The sequence below is a fragment of the Scaptodrosophila lebanonensis genome, unplaced genomic scaffold (genome assembly GCF_003285725.1).
Source record: "Scaptodrosophila lebanonensis strain 11010-0011.00,11010-0021.00 unplaced genomic scaffold, SlebRS2 tig00000024-arrow-pilon, whole genome shotgun sequence".
Classification (NCBI taxonomy): Eukaryota; Metazoa; Arthropoda; class Insecta; order Diptera; family Drosophilidae; genus Scaptodrosophila; species Scaptodrosophila lebanonensis.
This window is the reverse complement of record NW_022060538.1, coordinates 14,644,178-14,662,970: the sequence shown is the minus strand read 5'-3', so window position 1 is coordinate 14,662,970 and position 18,793 is coordinate 14,644,178. Positions and strand designations below refer to the sequence as shown.

At 38.4% G+C, this 18,793-nt stretch overlaps 1 protein-coding gene across 2 annotated transcripts; it reads right to left on the bottom strand.

The window, feature by feature from the left end:
• Nucleotides 1-1,418: 1,418 nt before the first annotated feature.
• Nucleotides 1,419-18,566, bottom strand: LOC115620682 (DNA-binding protein D-ETS-4). 2 transcript variants are annotated; one of them, XM_030514048.1, is made up of 5 exons: nucleotides 17,841-18,566; nucleotides 6,237-7,089; nucleotides 5,588-5,748; nucleotides 3,723-3,927; nucleotides 1,419-3,155 (listed from the first exon to the last, which is right to left on the bottom strand). In XM_030514048.1, exons 1-5 carry the CDS (start codon nucleotides 17,877-17,879, stop codon nucleotides 2,743-2,745), a joined length of 1,671 nt encoding a protein of 556 aa, XP_030369908.1. In that variant the 5' UTR covers nucleotides 17,880-18,566; the 3' UTR covers nucleotides 1,419-2,742. The 2 variants fall into 2 exon arrangements, with proteins under 2 accessions (XP_030369908.1, XP_030369909.1); XM_030514049.1 differs by lacking the exon at nucleotides 17,841-18,566 and adding an exon at nucleotides 7,382-7,515.
• Nucleotides 18,567-18,793: the final 227 nt, after the last annotated feature.

Sequence of the window (18,793 nt, the reverse complement as noted above, 5' to 3'; positions counted from 1 at the left end):
CACATTCTTTTTATACCAACTATTCAACTATTTGCGTTGTCCATTTGGCCATGTCTGTCACTCTGTCAGACCATTGAAGCCCATATGGTATTGCACTGATTGAAAATTCGGAAGCGAATGAAAATAGCAGCAAACACGGTCACACATCAATGCAATGTCTGACTGACAGGCAAGGCAATCTAAAATGGAATTGAGTAGATTTTCGAGGGGTGAATCAACAGTTGCAGGTCAGTAGTGTGTGAGGCTATGTGGCGACTGTGAAAAAAATATAATATAATATAATTGAAAAACTGCTTACGAGAGCACATTTCTCACCATTTTATTTCTGAACCAATTTTTCTTTTTGGAAACAATATATAATTATTTGTACTTTTAATTTAATGCGTACCTATTTTTCTTAAATAACATAGTATTTCAATATTCTTTTGCGAAATCTACGTATAAAAAGTTTTCATAGTTCAGGTGTCAAGTTTTAAATAATCAAACACTAAAGAATAGCCCAATTGATGTATACTTTGCTCTTAGTAAAAATCGTCATAATTTTTTATTAACTCCAAGAGTTCCCTTTTTATACTTTGTATGTACTTGATGAATGCAAGAGCTTACTAAAAGGTCTGAAGCCGAAATGAACGTAACAGACGAAGAGAGGTGTAGCAGAATTTTTGGCCTACTTAGCACCAATATATAGGAAGCTTAATACAAACCATAAGCAGTGTCTTTCATCAAAATCGGTGCACTATAGTAGTCTGCGGCATAGTAGAAAGATAAATTGGACCGTCGAGACACTTGCACTTTGTTGAGCCCTCAAATTTTTATATTTTTCGTGTTGGTACATTATTTTATTCGTTCCCGCAGAATTTCTTTACCCAAACCCATTTAGAGCACTCAAGAATTCCTGGATTACAATGTCAACATTTTGCGCCGAATCAGTTATTATTGGCGGTTTTTCAAAAACTGACAATATTTTTTTGTGCAACATGTTTGTAATTTTCTTTTAAATCAACTGTAATAGAATCAACAATTTATTATTAATTGACTAAAAAAAAATACTTAAAACGTAAGCGGTTCCACATTGCAACAGCAAAAATTCGTTTTTTTTCTAGTGGGTTTAATCTGTACACTTATGTACAACTTTAATCAAAAACAGGTATTTATTTCTTTTTTTATGTTTCATATTATCCATGTATGTTCATTTGCACAATCACAGCAATCCTCGTACAACCATTTGTACAATATAACAATTACCTTTGGGAAAACCACTTACACCTGCCAGCACTGATTTTTAGCGGTTCACGGAGCCCACACACTACGAGTACATTAGTATGAAGAAAAGGAATTGTTTTTAAACAGCATTTTATTATCGAACATTTCATCATGACAATATGGTAGTTAAATAAATAAATAAATATATTGCATTTAATAAATACATGTATGCATCGCTAGTATGCACAATGGAAATGAAAACCTCAACATCAAGCAAACAAACAATATCATCGTTTCTATATAATAATCATAATAATGTATGTATGTGTTTTTTTTTTCGAATAAAAAACCTTAACGCAAGTAAAAAATTGTTATGAAAAACAAGGCAGCCTACTGGAGCTGCATAATTAAATTAAAACTGCAAAATTAATGCAAATAGAGGCAAAACAATTAACTTTTGCACATGCTGCAACAATGGCAAATCATTCTTTTTTCAAGCGCCTATATAAATAAAGCGACAGAAAAATAAATAATAAAATTAACTTAGCAAGCTACCCAACACAAATGGCTACACATATTTAAAAATAATATAAGCAATAAACTTAAATGAAACCAACACCAGCAAATAATTTAAACGTTAAGACACTTTAGCAGGAAGGCTATGCTTATAAGATTATATAAATACATTTAAAAGCTTTTTAAGCCAATATTTTAGAACCGTCAAAAATTTTTTAACTTAAACAATTTCGTAGAAAGAGAAAAAATTTTCAAGGAAGTGTGAAGACTTAGCAAAATATTTAAAGTTTAAAGAGTCACTCTCAAAGAGCAACTACGCTTAGAATTAATGATAACTTCGATTGCTTGTTTTGTTGTTCATAGAACGTACTTTTGATATATCATAGATATATGGTTCCTAAAATTACCGCAACACCTTCATACTGCCCCAACCTGCTGCTGCGACTCGTCTGCTAGCATTTGTCGTGTCGTGCAATGTTGTTGGCTTCTGGCCAAGTTCGCCACAGGCTACTAATGGCGGCCAACAACACATTAAAATACCCTGACACATACGCACAGACGTAGCCTATGGTAGGCACTATTATAGGGGCAGCATTTGAATAAAGATGTCGCCGGTAAATCAAATATGTGCAGTTTAAGACGTGCAGCTCTCTGGACACGCCCAATTACACCAAAAATTATGATTATTTCAATTACTTAATGACCTTCTGCTTGACGAACTTACCTTCGACAGCGGCACAGGCTCTCCTATCAATGATAGACTAAATATGTTTTAAGATGTAGACTAAAAACGAACTTGGACTCGTCTCCAAGGGCTAAGCAGATATTAAGGCTAATGCACGAACTTACCTTCATGCCTAGAAATTCTCTGTATACAAGAACTAACAACTCGCTAGATCTTCGTCAGCTAGTCGAGCATAGTCGAGTATTTGAGGGGTGTGGGTGGGTACTGGTCTGACTTAGAGCTACAATAAATAGAGCTTAGAAATAGACAAATAACTGAGCTACCGCCCAGGATCAAGCTCACTGATGGTACGGCTGGCAGAACTGATATACCAGACGCTGCGAACGCTCCGTTTTCTTCATGATGCCCTTCTTATAGTACTGACGGATGGAGCGCGACAACTTATCGTAATTCATAGCCGGACGATTCTTGCGTCGACCCCACAGCTTGGCCACACGCACGGAGTCCTCAATCTTAAAGATGCCCTTGCTTCGATCTATCCAACGAATCGCAGTGCCGTTGACTTGCGGGGCCGCAAGCAGCTCCTTCAGAAACTGCCAGAGATGTATGTGGGAACCACCACCAGCTCGAGAGCCTGATGTGCGCTTTACGGGCATCTGGCTGGAACCTCCACTGTTACTTCGAACAGACAAAGCCTGCGATATGCCTGAGCCTGCATTAACGGGAGCTGCCGTTTCTAGTTCTTCGTCCTCTGTAAGCGAAAGACGAAAGACGAAATACGAAAGAAGTTAGAAATGCTTACAAATGTAAGTCTAGACCAAAAAAACAATCTACATAAATGAAAAATAAATAAAAGCAGTTAAAATTGCAAGCATAGCGCTGGATATTTGTTATTATTATATTTCTATATTTTAACAATTATCCAAAACTATTATCCAAATGTACATCAATACTGTTTTTAAGCAATTATAAAACTATCGTATTCTTCCCGCTAACCATCTATCATCTTACTATATATGAGATCTACTCTCTGCTTATCTTTCGCTTTAGTGGGTTCTGCACCTAGTGCTTTCATCATATCATAAAAGGCTCCCCTTCCAATTAGTGTAAGAGCTTCATTAGAGATTAATTGAATTGGGAAAGCCAGAAGCTTGTGAGATGCTTGCGTGGATACTGTCAAACCTTTTTCCGAAAACCAATGCCATTTTCTTTCGCTTTCAGCCATTATTTTATGGCTTATCTGATGTCCATTCAAATTGGCCTACACTTTTCTCCTGCTCTATTATTTTCTCGCATTGTTTCATTTGGTCATACGCACCTTCACTGTCCTCATTGCACTCGTCCATGTTCTGCAACTGATAATTCCCAGGCCACATTTCAGCTGTCTCCTGTGGAGCGGTCGTTACCGCTGTGGGCTCCGCCTGAATGCCGCTGGCTTCCATTTGACTGCCGGCCGTTTGATAGCTGCTATCGGCGTAGGCCATCTTCCAGATTTCTAGCTGAGCATGCAATGTGCTGCCACTCTATATGTGAGTGTGAAAGTAAAAAGGAGATAAATTTCAATGAGCAAACAGTAATCTTGCAATAGTCTTCAACTTAATCTTAATCTCAATCTAGGCAGCATATCAATTCCAATTCTTATCGTATCGTATCGCGTCTGTCATTACTCTTGCCCTCCCGCTCACACAATGAGTGCAGTCAGTTGTTGTTGTAGTTGTTGGTGTTGTGATGATTGCTGCTGCTAGTGCTGCAGCGACGCATAAATTATGGGCTGGCATTTGCAGCCGCTGCCAAGTGGCAAGTGCAGCCTGCGGCCATAACGAGCAGCAGCCATGCAGCAGACACGCTGCATTGCCATTTGTCTGCTTAAAATAAGAGCAAATCCAACAACAACAACAGCTACAAAAACCAGCAACAACAAGAAGCCGAGCAGCAACTAGCTGGCATCAACTACTCGTACACAAAAAGCAACAACAATGTCGACTTACTTTCACCTTGCAATGTCGTCGTTGGTCGTTGGCTCATTTTGAGTGCCGCCAATGCTGTTGTTGTTCTTGTTGTTGCTGTTGTTGTTGCTACTCTTGCTACTTTTTACATTTACAAGACCACGCTGCGAGGCGCTCTGCCTCAGTGCCCCACCAACCCACCGCCAGCCACAATGCTGTCATATGAGCCGCCGCCGCCGCCGCCGCAGCCGCCATTCGTAATAATCGAAATGTTTTCTTCCAGTGGCTGACTGGCATTGCAGTTTCTCCAAACAACCTTCACACATTCTTTCACCTTTACAGCCATGACCACGGTTACTAATTTTTCGACTGCTGTCTCTGTCTCTGTCACTGCCACTGCCACTGCGTCCAATCTCTGATTTCAATTGTTTGTTATTCGTTCATTCGCTGGCCATGCGCGTTCGTTGCTCAAGTCTTTTGTTTACACTGCTGTATTTTTTCCCCCTCCCATCACCGACAGTTTTAATTTTTAATTTGTGCGTAATCATTGGTATATTGGCAATACTCGTATATAGATACTATAGTTGGAACCTTTTAAGTGATCGGAGAGCGCATGTGGAGTAGTTAAACGCATTACCCCAAGTGCGCCTAATTTTTTTTTATGTTGATATTGATGTTAATGTTGCTGATGGTGATGGCGGGCAACAGGTTTGGCATTTGGCGTTTGCTTTCTGATTTTGTATTTTACTCTTTTTTATTTATTTTCTTCTGTAGTCCAAGCTCTGAGTCTGTCACAATGTAGCCCACTACAGCCTCTTCTCTCCACTACACTCTCTTCTGCTCTGCTCTATTCGATTCAGCGTGCGCAATGACGTCATCGGCAGTTACGAAACTTGTTTCATTTTTGTTTTTCTTTCTTTACAGTTCGTTCAATCGTTCGCTCGTTCACTCGCTCGCGCACTCATTTGTTTCCTTCGTAAGCAAAATTCAATTCAATTCATATGTATTGATTGGTCTTTAAGTTGCCATACCAAGCCATGCCATTCCACGCTTCGTCTTGCTTCGCTTTGCTTTGCTTATGTTTGCCTCGCTTATGGCATTTGCATTGTATGTATGTATTATTGTTTTATTTTTATTGACTTTTTCGATTTTGTAATATGCCACAACAACAATACTGCCTAGTTAGGTTAAATTAGCCGCTTGCACAAGGCTTAATATGTTTATGAGTGTGGCTTACCTGGGGCAGACGACGCACGAATTCCTCCTCGCTGAGTAATGCTAAAGCAGCTCCATTTTCGCTAAATAGCAGCTCCAAGTCAACGGCCTGGGGTAGCTTGAACTGTGCCAGGGTAGAGCGTAGCCAAGCATGCACTTGCGCCGGCGACCAAGCGTTGGGATCTACAGGAAAGCACAAACAAGTCAATCACCAAATGAGTTATGATCAAATAGTTCATCATAAAAATGTGTACAGAAAGCTATTCAATATTTCCGTCATATTCCTCATACTCTTCAAAAAACACATTCAATGGGAAATGTAAAAATAAATGTGATTTAACCAATTTCAAAGAACTTTAGACATTATTCCATCTGAGGTAATGGCAAACAACCAAAGTAATTCTTCTTTATACATATTTTGTTTAATTTAGTTCCATATCTGACCAGCTCTTTGTGGTGCTCACAATGGTGTCTTCTTTTCTGAGAATGAATTTATTTTGATATTTTGAAGTGGACAGCATAAAGATTCAACTATTTTTCCAAGAAATTTTGAACAACCTTGATTCGTTTATATGCTTCGATTGTTTCTCAAGAATATTGTAATAAATAAATTCAATTTAAATAACTTCGTAATCCCAATATACTCTGCTATAATTTATTCTGCCACTTACCCTGCGATATATGCAGCTGGGCGCATATGGCGTCCGCCTCACGCTTGGCATGCTCCAGGGCCAGCGATATGACTGGTTCGAAATCTCCGCGTACCTCAGCCAAACCGCCGATGAAAGACTCCAGTGCCAAAGGCTTAAGATTGTGCTTCCTCTGGAATGTTGTGTCCTCTAAGCACTCGCGCAGCAGCTGATGATCGGGCTTTATGTCCGACTGCTGATGATGCTGCTGTTGCTGAAGCAATGCGTTCAAGTCGATGAAACTCTCAACGTCTGCATCCAAGGGCTCCGCCTTGATGCTCTCACTGGTAGCCGAGCGGGGCGAGGGCGTCTCGCAATTGGATTCGGGCGGTGAAGGTGGCAAAATATGCAGCTCCTGCTTGATGCAAGTGGCATCCAGTGAGGGACAAGGCGATGATGCATACAAAGAGGTACGTGACGAGCTCAATGAATCGTAACCAGCGTTATATTTGCCACCGTAAGCAAACGAAGCGAATTCGGATTGAAGAGGACTGGACTGGGGTGAGGGGTAGGCGCTGTATGGATAGGCTGGCGGTGGTGGAATCAACTGATTGCTGGATGTGGCACAGGAGACCGCTGCCGTTGGCTGCTCCTGCTTAATGATTTGCGACTCTTGCAAACAGTCCCAGGCGCTCTCAATTTTGATCTGCGGAGCAGGTGATGCGTTATATTGATAGACAGTTGTAGGTATGCTGGCCTCCTGGCTATATGGCAGCAATGACAAATCAAAGTTGTCCGCATAGGCCGAGTACTGGTCGCTTGGAGCTAAAAACTGATGTGTAACTGCGGCGCCGAGTTTGAACTGAAGCTGCTGTGGCGCATTGGCTGGCGGCATCTAAATCAAAAGGAGAAGAGGCAAGTGTCAGAATAAAACTATCTTCAGCTTCATACATACTCGCTAATAGTCACGGGCCCTGGCGCCAGCTTTTATTAATTACTTAAATTTTATGTCCACACACACATACGCGTAGTATACTATGTGTGTGTATTTTTTGTCTTGCCACCTTTCTAATTTGAACTCTTTTTGTGTTTACAGCCCAGCAGCTATGACTAAACACAATAACAACTATAGCAGCACTTGTGGCATTTATGGCATTATGAGATTTTGATTTGTTTTTAATGTTAACCTTAAATTCCACAATCCAAATCCAAGCAAAACTTGTCTTGTTTAAGCACAACGCTGTCTGTCGCCAGCTTTTGACTGCCACCGCCGGTCCCTAGACAATGAAAACAGAAAACACAGCGAAGAAAAAAGCTTCAATAAGAAACGCTCACAGCTTGTGCTCACAACGCGAAGCCGCCAAGACGAGTACTAAAGCCAAAGTAGCATTGATTTTCTCATTTATCACGTTAAGGCCCAAGCTGTGTCGCCGCTGACGCTGACGGCACGAAAACTAAATGCAGAAAAAACCCAAAGCCCAAATGAGACGCAGATCGTTTCTAGCTTTCAGCTTCCATTTACTCGCGACCAGCTACCCCTACTCCTACCCCCCACCACCCAGCCCACTACCAGGGACAGGCGAAGGGCGGTTACACGCTCACAGCTTGAACCTAGTGGACTCTCGAGCCTGTGCGCGCGATAAAAGTAACAACAATACAAAAACAATAACAACAACTACAGCGAGGGCCGTGTGCTTTTTTTTATGAGCAACAAACAATGACTAGATCGAAATCAAAGCGTTCTCTGTCTGTATGCCTATCCATATCTCTGTGCCGCTTTCCGCACAGTGGTGTGCTTTTAATTTTTACTGCCATCGTCACTCTGTTCTTGCCGTTGTTTTGTTTTTTGCTTTTATTTTTTTTATTTTAATTCACAGTATCATAAAATAGGAGCTGCAATAAATAAATTTGCGCATTTTGTGCGGCGATTGCTGCGGGCGTTTATCTTTTTCTACCTTCAAGTGCGAGACTGTGAGAAACTGGTTTTTCATTAAGCTTAATGGCCAGGCCCAACTCAGGTTTTCAGCCTGGATACAGTGTCACAAAAGAGTGTGAAAGGGGGCTGCAATTGGGTCCATATACGAGTATACAGTCATACATATTCAGTTATTTGTATCTATTTTCATTGTGCCTATTATTAATAAAACAACTCATACTGGATTTTCCAAGATGCAATTTTGACTCAAGCCAACGAACAGTGAACACTATGACAACCTTTGTTAATTTTATGCAGTTCAAACTACAACAACAGTAATAACAATCAATACCAATGGCAATAACGTCAACGACTACGCGATAATTCCAGCTAGTCACGATGTTATTACAATTTTCATGTTTTAATCGTTCGACAGTGGGGCGTATGAGTGATTTTTTCTTCTGCTTCTTAGTTGCCTAGCTTTGTTGCTTTTATCGTCATAGTGTTAATTGCTACTACACAAATTTTTATGGCCGCTATTTATTTAGTTTTCTAGTTTATAACTTGCGTAATGTACATATTATTAAAATGCTTTGTAAGCTGTGTATTTGTACTTTTTGCAAAAGTTCACCAATTTCGGGTGAATTACCCAAAGGTGGCCAATTCTGAAGGCCAATTTATCGATTGTTTGCGCAAGAGCAGAAGTGATTCAACTTCGCACCGCTGCTGCAGCAAATGACTCAATCAAATAATCATAAATAAAATACATCTGAGCGTTTTTAAAATGCACACATAAATATGAGTACCTTTTGCCTACAAGGCGGCCGCACAACAGCTAATAATAGCCCATTAACAATGGCAAGTGTTATGGTCAGCTGTGCTGGCCTGTGTTGGAGGCTTGTCGAGTTGAAAGCCATTTACATACCTAAATTGTCACCATGTCGTACCCATACACTCTTAGAATCGAAGAATTTCAATTTGCGCATCAAGCTTGAATCAAATAGAAATTAAATGAGTGCTGCCCCAAAAACGATTCAGATAACATTATTATTTTTGTGAAACATATCACTAAGTGCTAAAAACCTATTATTTTAACAGACTACGAGTCGATACGTAGATTGTCCTTCTACCTGGCAATGGATTTTCTCGGAATATAAAGCAATGCATTGAAAAGAAAAATTCAACAAAATATTATAATAAACTAATGCAGAGAAAAGTTAAGAAAAGTGGCCCACAATATATTAGAATAAACTAAGTACTACAGCTATTTATACGGGCCAGTTTGGTATAAGTATGTAGATAGATATAATAATAGACATAACCAAAAATTGGATAATCGATGCAACTAAGATAAAAACTGGTAAGTGGCTGATATTTTAAAAGCAGTTATTCGAATGTAGATGCATTCACATTTTTACTCATTATCGGTTGAAAGCTTAATTTTTTGTAGATGAGTGAGGCAGACCTATAGTCAACAGGAGTTACCAACATCCAAATGGTTGATTAAATCGTCTTCAAAGTTTCAAAACAAATGTAATTAAGCTTAATGAAATTAAAAATAATGGAAAATACGTAAAATAAGTTTGGTTTTCAAAATGGTTTTATTTATTAAAGAAACTTTTAAAAATGCACATCATTATCAACAGCATTTGTTAATTAAAACCATTAATCTAGTATAAAAGCATGAGCTTTATTCATGTACAAATAGTAAACAAAATTTACATTTTTAACGCCGACATATGGTTTGTAAAGCATTTTGAAATACCGATTAGATAACTAGATTGTGAGAGGCATTATTTATTTGGGCATTATTCTTATTGGCTAAAAACTATTAAATTGATTAAGCACATAATAAAGATTCAATCAAATAATATAAGATAAGGGCAATTCAATCCATATTGTGGCCAATTTTCTAAATACACTCTATTACAAAAAATCACCCCTCTTTATTTGTGATGAGTGGGAGATAAAATCAAAGCGCACTTTTTGAAGGGATTTTCATTCTTAAGAAAGCAAACAACTAAATTGATCCGAGTGTGTTTAAAAGTCGGGATGCCTTTCTTATTTTGAGCTTCTCTTTTTGCCTATATTTGAAAATACCTACTTATAATTTATATATAGTTCTGAAAACTATTTGCGCATTAAATTTTATGACTATAGTTATCTTACATGGCCCTTGTTCCGTATCATAAATTTCACGAAAAAGGTCGCCCAATGTCAATTTCTTTTCAGACTATATGGAATGTCTGTCGATACTTTAAGCTCCCACTCATTTAAGATGCTTTAATGCAAAAAAATGCAAAAAATTTCCATTTAAAAATAAACGATTTGCATTTGGTAGCCAATTCGTTTGATTTATTTGCTTTTTATTTGTTACTTTTGCATTTACCTTAAGCAAATTCACATCCTCACAGCTGTACAAATTAGATCACTTGGGTATTTCCAGCGTATAGTATACGTACATACACATTTCCTGCTATACATTTTGTTCATGCTAAACAAATAAACAAAGCCAACTACAGGCCGGCTGCCAGCCACCTAGCCAGCCAGACAGCCAGCCAGCCAGCCAGCCAACCAGTGAGGTAGTGAGGCGGACAGATAGCCAGATAGCGAGCCAGGCAATATACGTACAAAAAAGAACTGAATCATGTGTACTCGTAAATTTTAATTAAATGTTGTTATACAAAATCCTCAAACAAGCTCAAATTCTGACGGAGTTTCCAATAGAGTCAGCTCTCGGAGGCAGCAGACACTCCGTTCATCAAAGCAAACAAAAGGCCGTTTTTGTCTGGTGTGTGCCATAAACCGCGTATTAAGCTAAATGCTGGCCAGCGATAATATTTCATGGCCTGCCTGTCTTTCATGCCACGGCTGTCAATAAAGGCGACGCTCGAAACAGTTTAGAATTATTTGTATGTGTAGGTATATCTCTCGTATTTGCCGTATTTACAGCACCCACAATAAACGTCACAAATTGGTAATTGTAGGGGAAATAAACGTCTACAATTGAATGTTGCTGCGGTTGGTTCTATTGTACAACCGACCAACAACGGCCGACGCCGCTGCAATCAAACACGCCAAAGGCTTGGGTGTCAAAGTTGGCGCAGCAACAACAACAACAACAACGACAATAGCATTGGCAATTGGTACCGCTCTTACAAAATAACACTATTGTAGCTATTTGTTGGTATTTTTAGAAAAAAAAACCACAATTTTATTGACAGGTCTATTTTTACATATCCTATGAATAGCTGCTGACCAATTTACAAAATGTGTTGGCCGAATGAAATAGTGATCCAAGTACAAGTCGGGCGTGCTGCGCAATTTAAGCCAGAAGACCGCTAAAAATAACCAAGCACGATTCAAACTACGCACGAAGTACCCAGCTCTTGGCTGTTAATAGGAGCATGCTTGATTTTATTATTTAAAAACTCAATTATCCACAGAGACAAATCAATTAAAAGACGGTCAGTGCATATAGCCAAACATTTCCTACAAATACATACTCGTGTATTGATTCAATCACAATTTCAATCATTTATTGGCAGTATACACATTTTAAAGGAAGTATGAAATTCACATTCTTTTTGTACTTGTATGTATATTCCCCAACAATTACTTAATAGGAAAATGTTTAAATTTTGTTAACAAATGCGTTCTCGGCGCTCTCTCTCTAGCTGGTGTTATTCACTCCTGTAATTCTTAAAATTTCTATCAATTTATTTTAAGGGAGTTTGAAGCCAAAGTGAAACCCCTATTCCTATTCTTGAGACAAGCAGACATGCAGCGTTTACCAAAGGGGGGACCAAAAATGTTCAATTTTTATTAAATACTACACGATGCATTTAAATAATAATTTATGCATATCCAACTCAGTTCCATTTGTAGGAAAAATAGTGCGCTATAATAATGAACGTGTGGTCGACTTCATATTGCAAAATTATTTGTAGGGCGGCAACGCAACGATAAAACTTGACTTGAGGACAGATAAAGGTAAAGGGTTTCAAGAACACATCGTTACCAAATCTGGAATTGCAAGTTTTTAATTGAAACGGTCGTTTATATATACGCTTTTACCATTATTTACAAAAATCAATCTCAAACAATATGTCAACCGTGTAATTGAATAAATTGAATCGTAATTACGAAAAGTAAATACATATACTTGTATACCTAATCAACCATATTTCTAAGGCCACAGAAATATTCCATAAATGAAAATTTAATAACTACTCCATAAAAACCAATACATAATGTTATATTTACCAAGCACTTCAGATTTAATAATAATAAATCGATCAACAAATTGGCTACAAAGACGCTGGCTTTTATTACGTATACGCATAAATTTGGCTGCGTGTTTGACGGCATGTCATAAATATTTTCCCACAATTTAGAATGCCCCTCGATCCGCAGCTGGCACGCTTTGACACAAAAAAGACAAAATACAAAACTAACCCAAAATGAGATACGCCGACTAAGCAGATAGCTATAGTATAGCTACTGAGATGAAAATGACAAGCTAGGCAAAAATTCACATAATAACTGAGTCATTTGTGCAAGAATCATAATCATAATATTGTGAATTTATTAAAATTTCAATAATGAAGTCACTTTGCTGAAAAAACAAAAGCCAAGCCAAGAGCAGAAGAGGCACGCGGGAAAGAGCAACAAAAAAAGAAGCAGACAAACTATACAAATTTATTTAAGAAACTTAAAGAGCAAAAGACGGCGTGGAGTGAGCGCAAATTTTATTTCCTTTTGACGTCAACAAATTGAAAATTCTTACAAAAATATTGAACCATGTTCTCCAAGAATGTGTAATTGTGTGTGCTTGGGTTTGTCAATACGAGCAATAAACGTAAAATATGTTGTAGAACAAGAAACAAGTTTTTTTTTTTTTGCTTTTTTGCCTTTGCTGTTTTATTGCTCGGCGTCTGTTGGCCGTGGCTAGAACAAATTTCATAATACGAGTAGAACAAATCAACGCCGAGAATTTAGTGTATATTTGTATATATCTGTATGTGTGTGTGTTTTTTATAATAATAGAATCAAGTTTACATTTTAAAGAACGTTCTTTTTAGCAGCGACATAATAACAAAAGCGTTAATAAAGCCACGATCTCAGATAAGATGTTGTGGCGAAAAGGGAGCGGGCGCAAATAAGTCGGCATGTATGTGTCTGTGTATAATTGTGTGGAACTTGCCGCTTGCTATATACATATGTATCTTTGATTTTTTTTTTGCCATCCGCCAAGATAATAAATGAAATAGCCAACGCCTAAGGCGAGCACACGACGCCGACGGCGACCGATCTATATAAATAAATTAAGCTCGGCTTTACATGGGCCGCCCAACCCACTATTGTGGTGCTGCTGTTGTTGTTGTTGCTGCTGCTCGTTCTGGCGAACAAAGAAAACATTTAGCATACAGCCTTGGACGGGCGAACGCCGCGTGTTCGCTCACAAGTCAAAAGGTTGCAAGGCGCGCCCCCTCGCGTCTCTCCATCAAAGTGAAGGGTGGTAGCTAGTGGCAGCCACATTGCAGCAGCCTTGAAGCTTGACATGACCATGGTGCCAACATCTAGAATGTTGGCTGCAGTTGCTACTGCTGCTGCTGGTGCTGGTTCTGCCACTGTTGATGTTGAATTATTGTCAAGTGCCATTTAAATTAATTTATATGTGTATCTTTGAACTAAATAAAACAAACTATGCAAATGGCTAAGCCCCTCAGGTGTTCAGACTTGAGCGACCTGACCAGCTTACGGCGACAATTGTCAACGACACGTTTTCTCGCTAGTAATCTGTTCTAATCGCATTATGGCTTGCGAACTGAAAAGCTGAAAGCTAAAGGCACGAATTGCGACGCTTACAAGAAACGTTGGCAGTTCGCTTTGCGCAAGCGTAAAATGTTTGTTTAATTAATGTTGTTGTTGTTGCCGTTGTTGTTGCTGTTGCTGTTGTTGAAGTGCCGCTGTCAGCACACACACATATACACACTTATATTTTTGTATCCAACTTTGTATCTGTGCAAATCCCCGTACATACATATGCGTGGGCTAAGCTGTCAAAGCGTTAAGAGTTATTTTCTGCTTATTTTTTACATCGACGTGTTCTTTTTTTTATACTAGAGTTGTGTATTCTTTTATCGTTTTTGTAATGTTTTTTAGTAGCTCACCGTAGTTCGTGATGTCGCAGTTCTGTGCCATTTGTATGTATCTGCTCTTTTAGTTTGTCCGTCTACCTTCCTCCCCCCTCCATGCCACAGGCATTATTGCATTTAATGAATTGTCGACAATTCATGCTAAATATATTGTTTTTCCTAAGCGTCTGCAAGGTCAAATATGCGCATATATTTATTTCTTACAGCTCTACATGTTGATAAGTAATTGAAATGTAGCACCCATTTAACGGGCTATTCGGGATGTTGGTTCCGTCAACAAAGCGATATGGTTTATAATAATAAAATATTGTCAGAGTACTAAGTATTTGAAAAAGATTGTTTTTATTTACATTTTTCTGAATTGAGAGATATTGCATTAATAAAACTTATAGGTAGCTTTAAATCAGCTATGAACATTTGTAAAAGGAACATAATATCTGCAATATTGTTACAGTATCGACTTTTAAAATACATTTCGAAATTAAATTGATATTTTTTGGACAAAAACAAATATTTTGTAAATTAACCAACTGTTGACCCTAATTGTACTTGAGTTTAGAATGAAATGCTAAATTTTTTTCTGATTGTAATGACACCAATCTACTATAACCCCTTAAAATAAAAGTTCAGCAATATAGAGAGTATTTTCGATATTTTATATAAAAGCGTTTGTTTCTTTTAGCTCATATAAACTTTTTAGTTTACTTCCACTAGTCTTAGGTGAAAACTCAAAATTTTATTTTAATTTTAGTTAAAAAGCTATTATTGGTATATTAGAGATAGCGAGAGAGAGAGAGATACTTAAAGCAAATAATGCTTACACAGCCTTTATTTATCTTTAGTTCAAGCAATTCATGACACGATTTAACTAAGTTAGTTATTATTTATTTTTTTATGCTGGATAATTTGTTGTGTTCGGTAGCAAATAGATTGATCTTGATAATCATTATCATCAAACAATCAATTCTGCTCTAAATAAGGAGAATCGTAAATAAGTAATAAATAAACTTGAGCAAAGTCTCGGTTGCTTAAGTAATTCATCTTATATGATTCCATATGATGTGACTGATTAAACCCAATTAAGTACACAAGTTCTTTAAAGAGACTTTTATTGGAAACTGTTCAATAAATAAATAAATGTTGAATTACACACAAATGTGCCACAATGGAAAGTTAGTTCGATCTCGAGCCTGCCTTAATATACAAGTAATGCAATTCTGAAAAGCTTACCCCTACAAAACGTTGAGACATGACTGTACCATTCACAGACATGAAGAATCAATGAAAGAGCAGCTTTACTCTGCCCTAACAAAGTAAAGAATTGGAAAACTTTGCACGCTGTCTGCCCTCCATTTGCATATCTTAAAGCTATTTAGATACTCTGCACAAACACACGCACATACGCCCCCAACAACTACCACCATCTTCATTATGGTCGTCAACATCATCATCATCATCATGAGTCAAGCCCGGCCCATTGCTCTGGATAGGTATGCGCTGCTCATGTCTAGGCACTGAACTTTGTCAGACTATTGCCGCTCATTATGCGCCGCACGCACAGTCAATTATTCTGTATAAAAGACGCTGCAATGCAGCCACCACATTAAGCAGCCATGGCAGAAGCCAACTCATTTCAATTTACATAAAAGCCATCGTCGATGACACAGGCATAGTCGCAATCGCAATCGCAGTCATAGTAGCAGTCGCGGTCGCGCTTCTGATTTTCGCAAAAGTTGAAACCACAAACCAAGTGACAACGAATATGCCAAACAGTCAATGTACCTTGCATTGGCTACCACGAATGGAACACCTATGGAACAGCAACAACGGCAACAATAGCAACAGTACGCACATTCGTTATGGTTACCACACCCATGCTCGTGCGCCTGATTACATTGTATAATGAGTTTGATTGATTTTCAGCATTATTAGAAAATAGCCGAGGGCCAATTGCGTAGTCATTGGCTTTGACAATAATGGTATCTAGCTATTGGGTTGGACCTGCTGGTTTGGACCTGACCATGGGCCCTGACTGTGGTGTCAATTGGACTGACGATTCCCGTGAAAAGTCTGCGGAAATCTGGCAAGTGGCAAGTGACAGACAAACACAAAGAAAGAAAAAAGCTTGTCACAATGCCTGAAATATTTATGTCATGTTGAGTTTTCTTTTCTACTATTTGCACACATCTTTTTTTCTTATATTTTGTATTTTTTTGCTCTTCAGCTGGCAGCCAGGCCTTGTCTTGCGAAAGCGGGAAAATGCGCTTGCATTTATAATTGTTGGCAGTAGTATTTATTTTATTATGTCCATAAATATAATGAGGCGTGAGGCATCAGGCATGAGTGTTGCAGCCAGCCCCAGTTGGCGGCCAACGTAAATTTCTAAATGCTACAGACGAGTGTGTCACCATTTGAAAGACAAGCAGGCGAGGATCGAGGCGAGAGAAGACAAGGCAAGACAAGAGAAGTGAAGTGAAGACGACGTGCAAAATCGCAAGCAGACACATTTCCATCAAATCAATCAAAAATGGTAAATACAAGTTTTTTTATTGCAAAACCAACAAGACAACGACAAAAACAAACGTCAAACTGGCAGCAGTAGGCATAGCGTTTATAGAGTTTAAGTAGGTCCAACAAAAGTATCTGATGCTTCTGCCATTGGAATGCACTTTCCGAGTGAAATGCCAGATTGTCGCTGACATGCTCACTGTTGTTGTTGTTTTTGCTGTTGCTGTCATGCCATAGTTGACAATCATTTAGAATCACTTCTTGCAAAATGAAAGCATCTTTTGAAAGTTGCAACAGTCGTTGTTGCCACTGCTGCTGCTGCTGTTGTTGTTGTTGTTGCTGCTGTTACTGTTGTTATTGTTGTTGCTGTTGCTGTTGTAATTAAAATGAAATGCCATAAGACAAATGGCAATGGGAAATGTAACTGGCAAATGTGCAACTGCAACTATAACAGCGACAAAATATGCGCTCTCACCTTGCCCCAACTAACTCACCTAGTTACACTCTTTGTCAGCCTTGGCCAGATAGGCACACATACATATATACATGTATATATACATATATATATAAGTATGTATATACATATAAGTATATATATACATATAAGTATGTATATATATAAAGTGTGTAGTGTCTATAAGGTTGTGCATGGCAGCCGCTAATCAAAAAGTCATATGATGATTATTATAGCGCTAACAAAACAAAACACATTACTGCTCACACACTAACTACATACAATATGTATGTGTGTATGTATGAATATTATTTTATGTGCTTTCGAAATCGAATTGCGCATAATATGTGTGTCTGAATATAAAAACAGACATTGATAACTGATAAGTGTGCCCCATTGGTCATCGAAAAGGTTATCAACGACGACTTCGGAGCGACAAGAATGCTCTAAATTGAAATCGGCGCCCACCCACACACACACACACACACACACACGCACACTCAAGCACACACAGCACTTGATTTTCAAATAACTATACAATGAACAATCTGGCCATCTGATGTGTATTACCTATGTATATAGTGCAATCCTTATAATTTTCTACTTACCTCATTGTTTGACATGTACAATATCTTCTCATACTCCATTTTTTCGTTCTCGTGGTAGCACGTTTTTCTGTTTGTATTTATTTGTTGTATTATAATAACAATTATATTGCAAGAAAATCGCGCTTGTTCGCTGCAGTTAGAGCAATGTACATATGTATGTATGTATGTCGTTATATCTGTATATTTCGCAGCACTTGGCGCGCTTCAAATCTGTTGCGAAAGTGTAACTCAGTGTCATAGGCTGTCTCGTTCGCACTCTCATGCGAATACACACGCACACTCCCAAACACTCTCGCGCGCTCTTTCGCTGTTTTGATTTTTTCGACAAAAATGTTAAACTAGATTTTGGCAAGCGCTATTGTTGATATGATTGTTGTGTGTTGTTGTTTCATTGGCGCACCACTTCTTGCTTTTTATTATGTTCATAAGGTTCATAATGAGCTTTATTTAGCGCGAACTGATACTTTAGATTATTTTAATGTTTTTACTTTAATGAAGTTTGAAAATGTTGTTACTTTGCACTGTATACATATATATTTATATATCTCTCTTGCTCTATCTCGCTACTGTCAATTGCTGTTGCCTTCACTTTTGCATTCATTTAAATTTTTACTTCATATGCATATCATCGTCTATGTTAAACATCCACTTGTAAAACTTGTTGCGCACTCGCTCTTTTGCTTGCTTGCTCACTCGCTCACTCGATGCCAATCGCAATCATCCGCTGTGTGGCCGTTCACCAACTATTCACGCTTAATTCTGTTCGCGGCTCTGGCACTGATCGTGCGGCTTACCTCATTCACTGCCACCGCCAGAAGCTTTAAAGCCGCAGAACTGGTTTGTGCGCCCCACGCTGAGCTTTGATTGCAAGCTAAGCTTTTAAGCACCTTTGTCCAAAGTGCCTAACTGCTAACACTTGTGTTTCTTACTTACGGCACCATAATTTGCTAAGT

Excerpts from the sequence above, each read along its gene's own strand:
- LOC115620682 (XM_030514048.1), bottom strand. The coding sequence starts at position 17,879 with ATGGAGTATGAGAAGATATTGTACATGTCAAACAATGAG. Across the intron at positions 5,749-6,236 it reads CCAGCTGCATATATCGCAGG|ATCCCAACGCTTGGTCGCCG; the intron begins GTAAGTGGCAGA and ends GCTTTCCTGTAG. Across the intron at positions 3,156-3,722 it reads GTGCAATGAGGACAGTGAAG|AGGACGAAGAACTAGAAACG; the intron begins GTGCGTATGACC and ends TTTCGCTTACAG.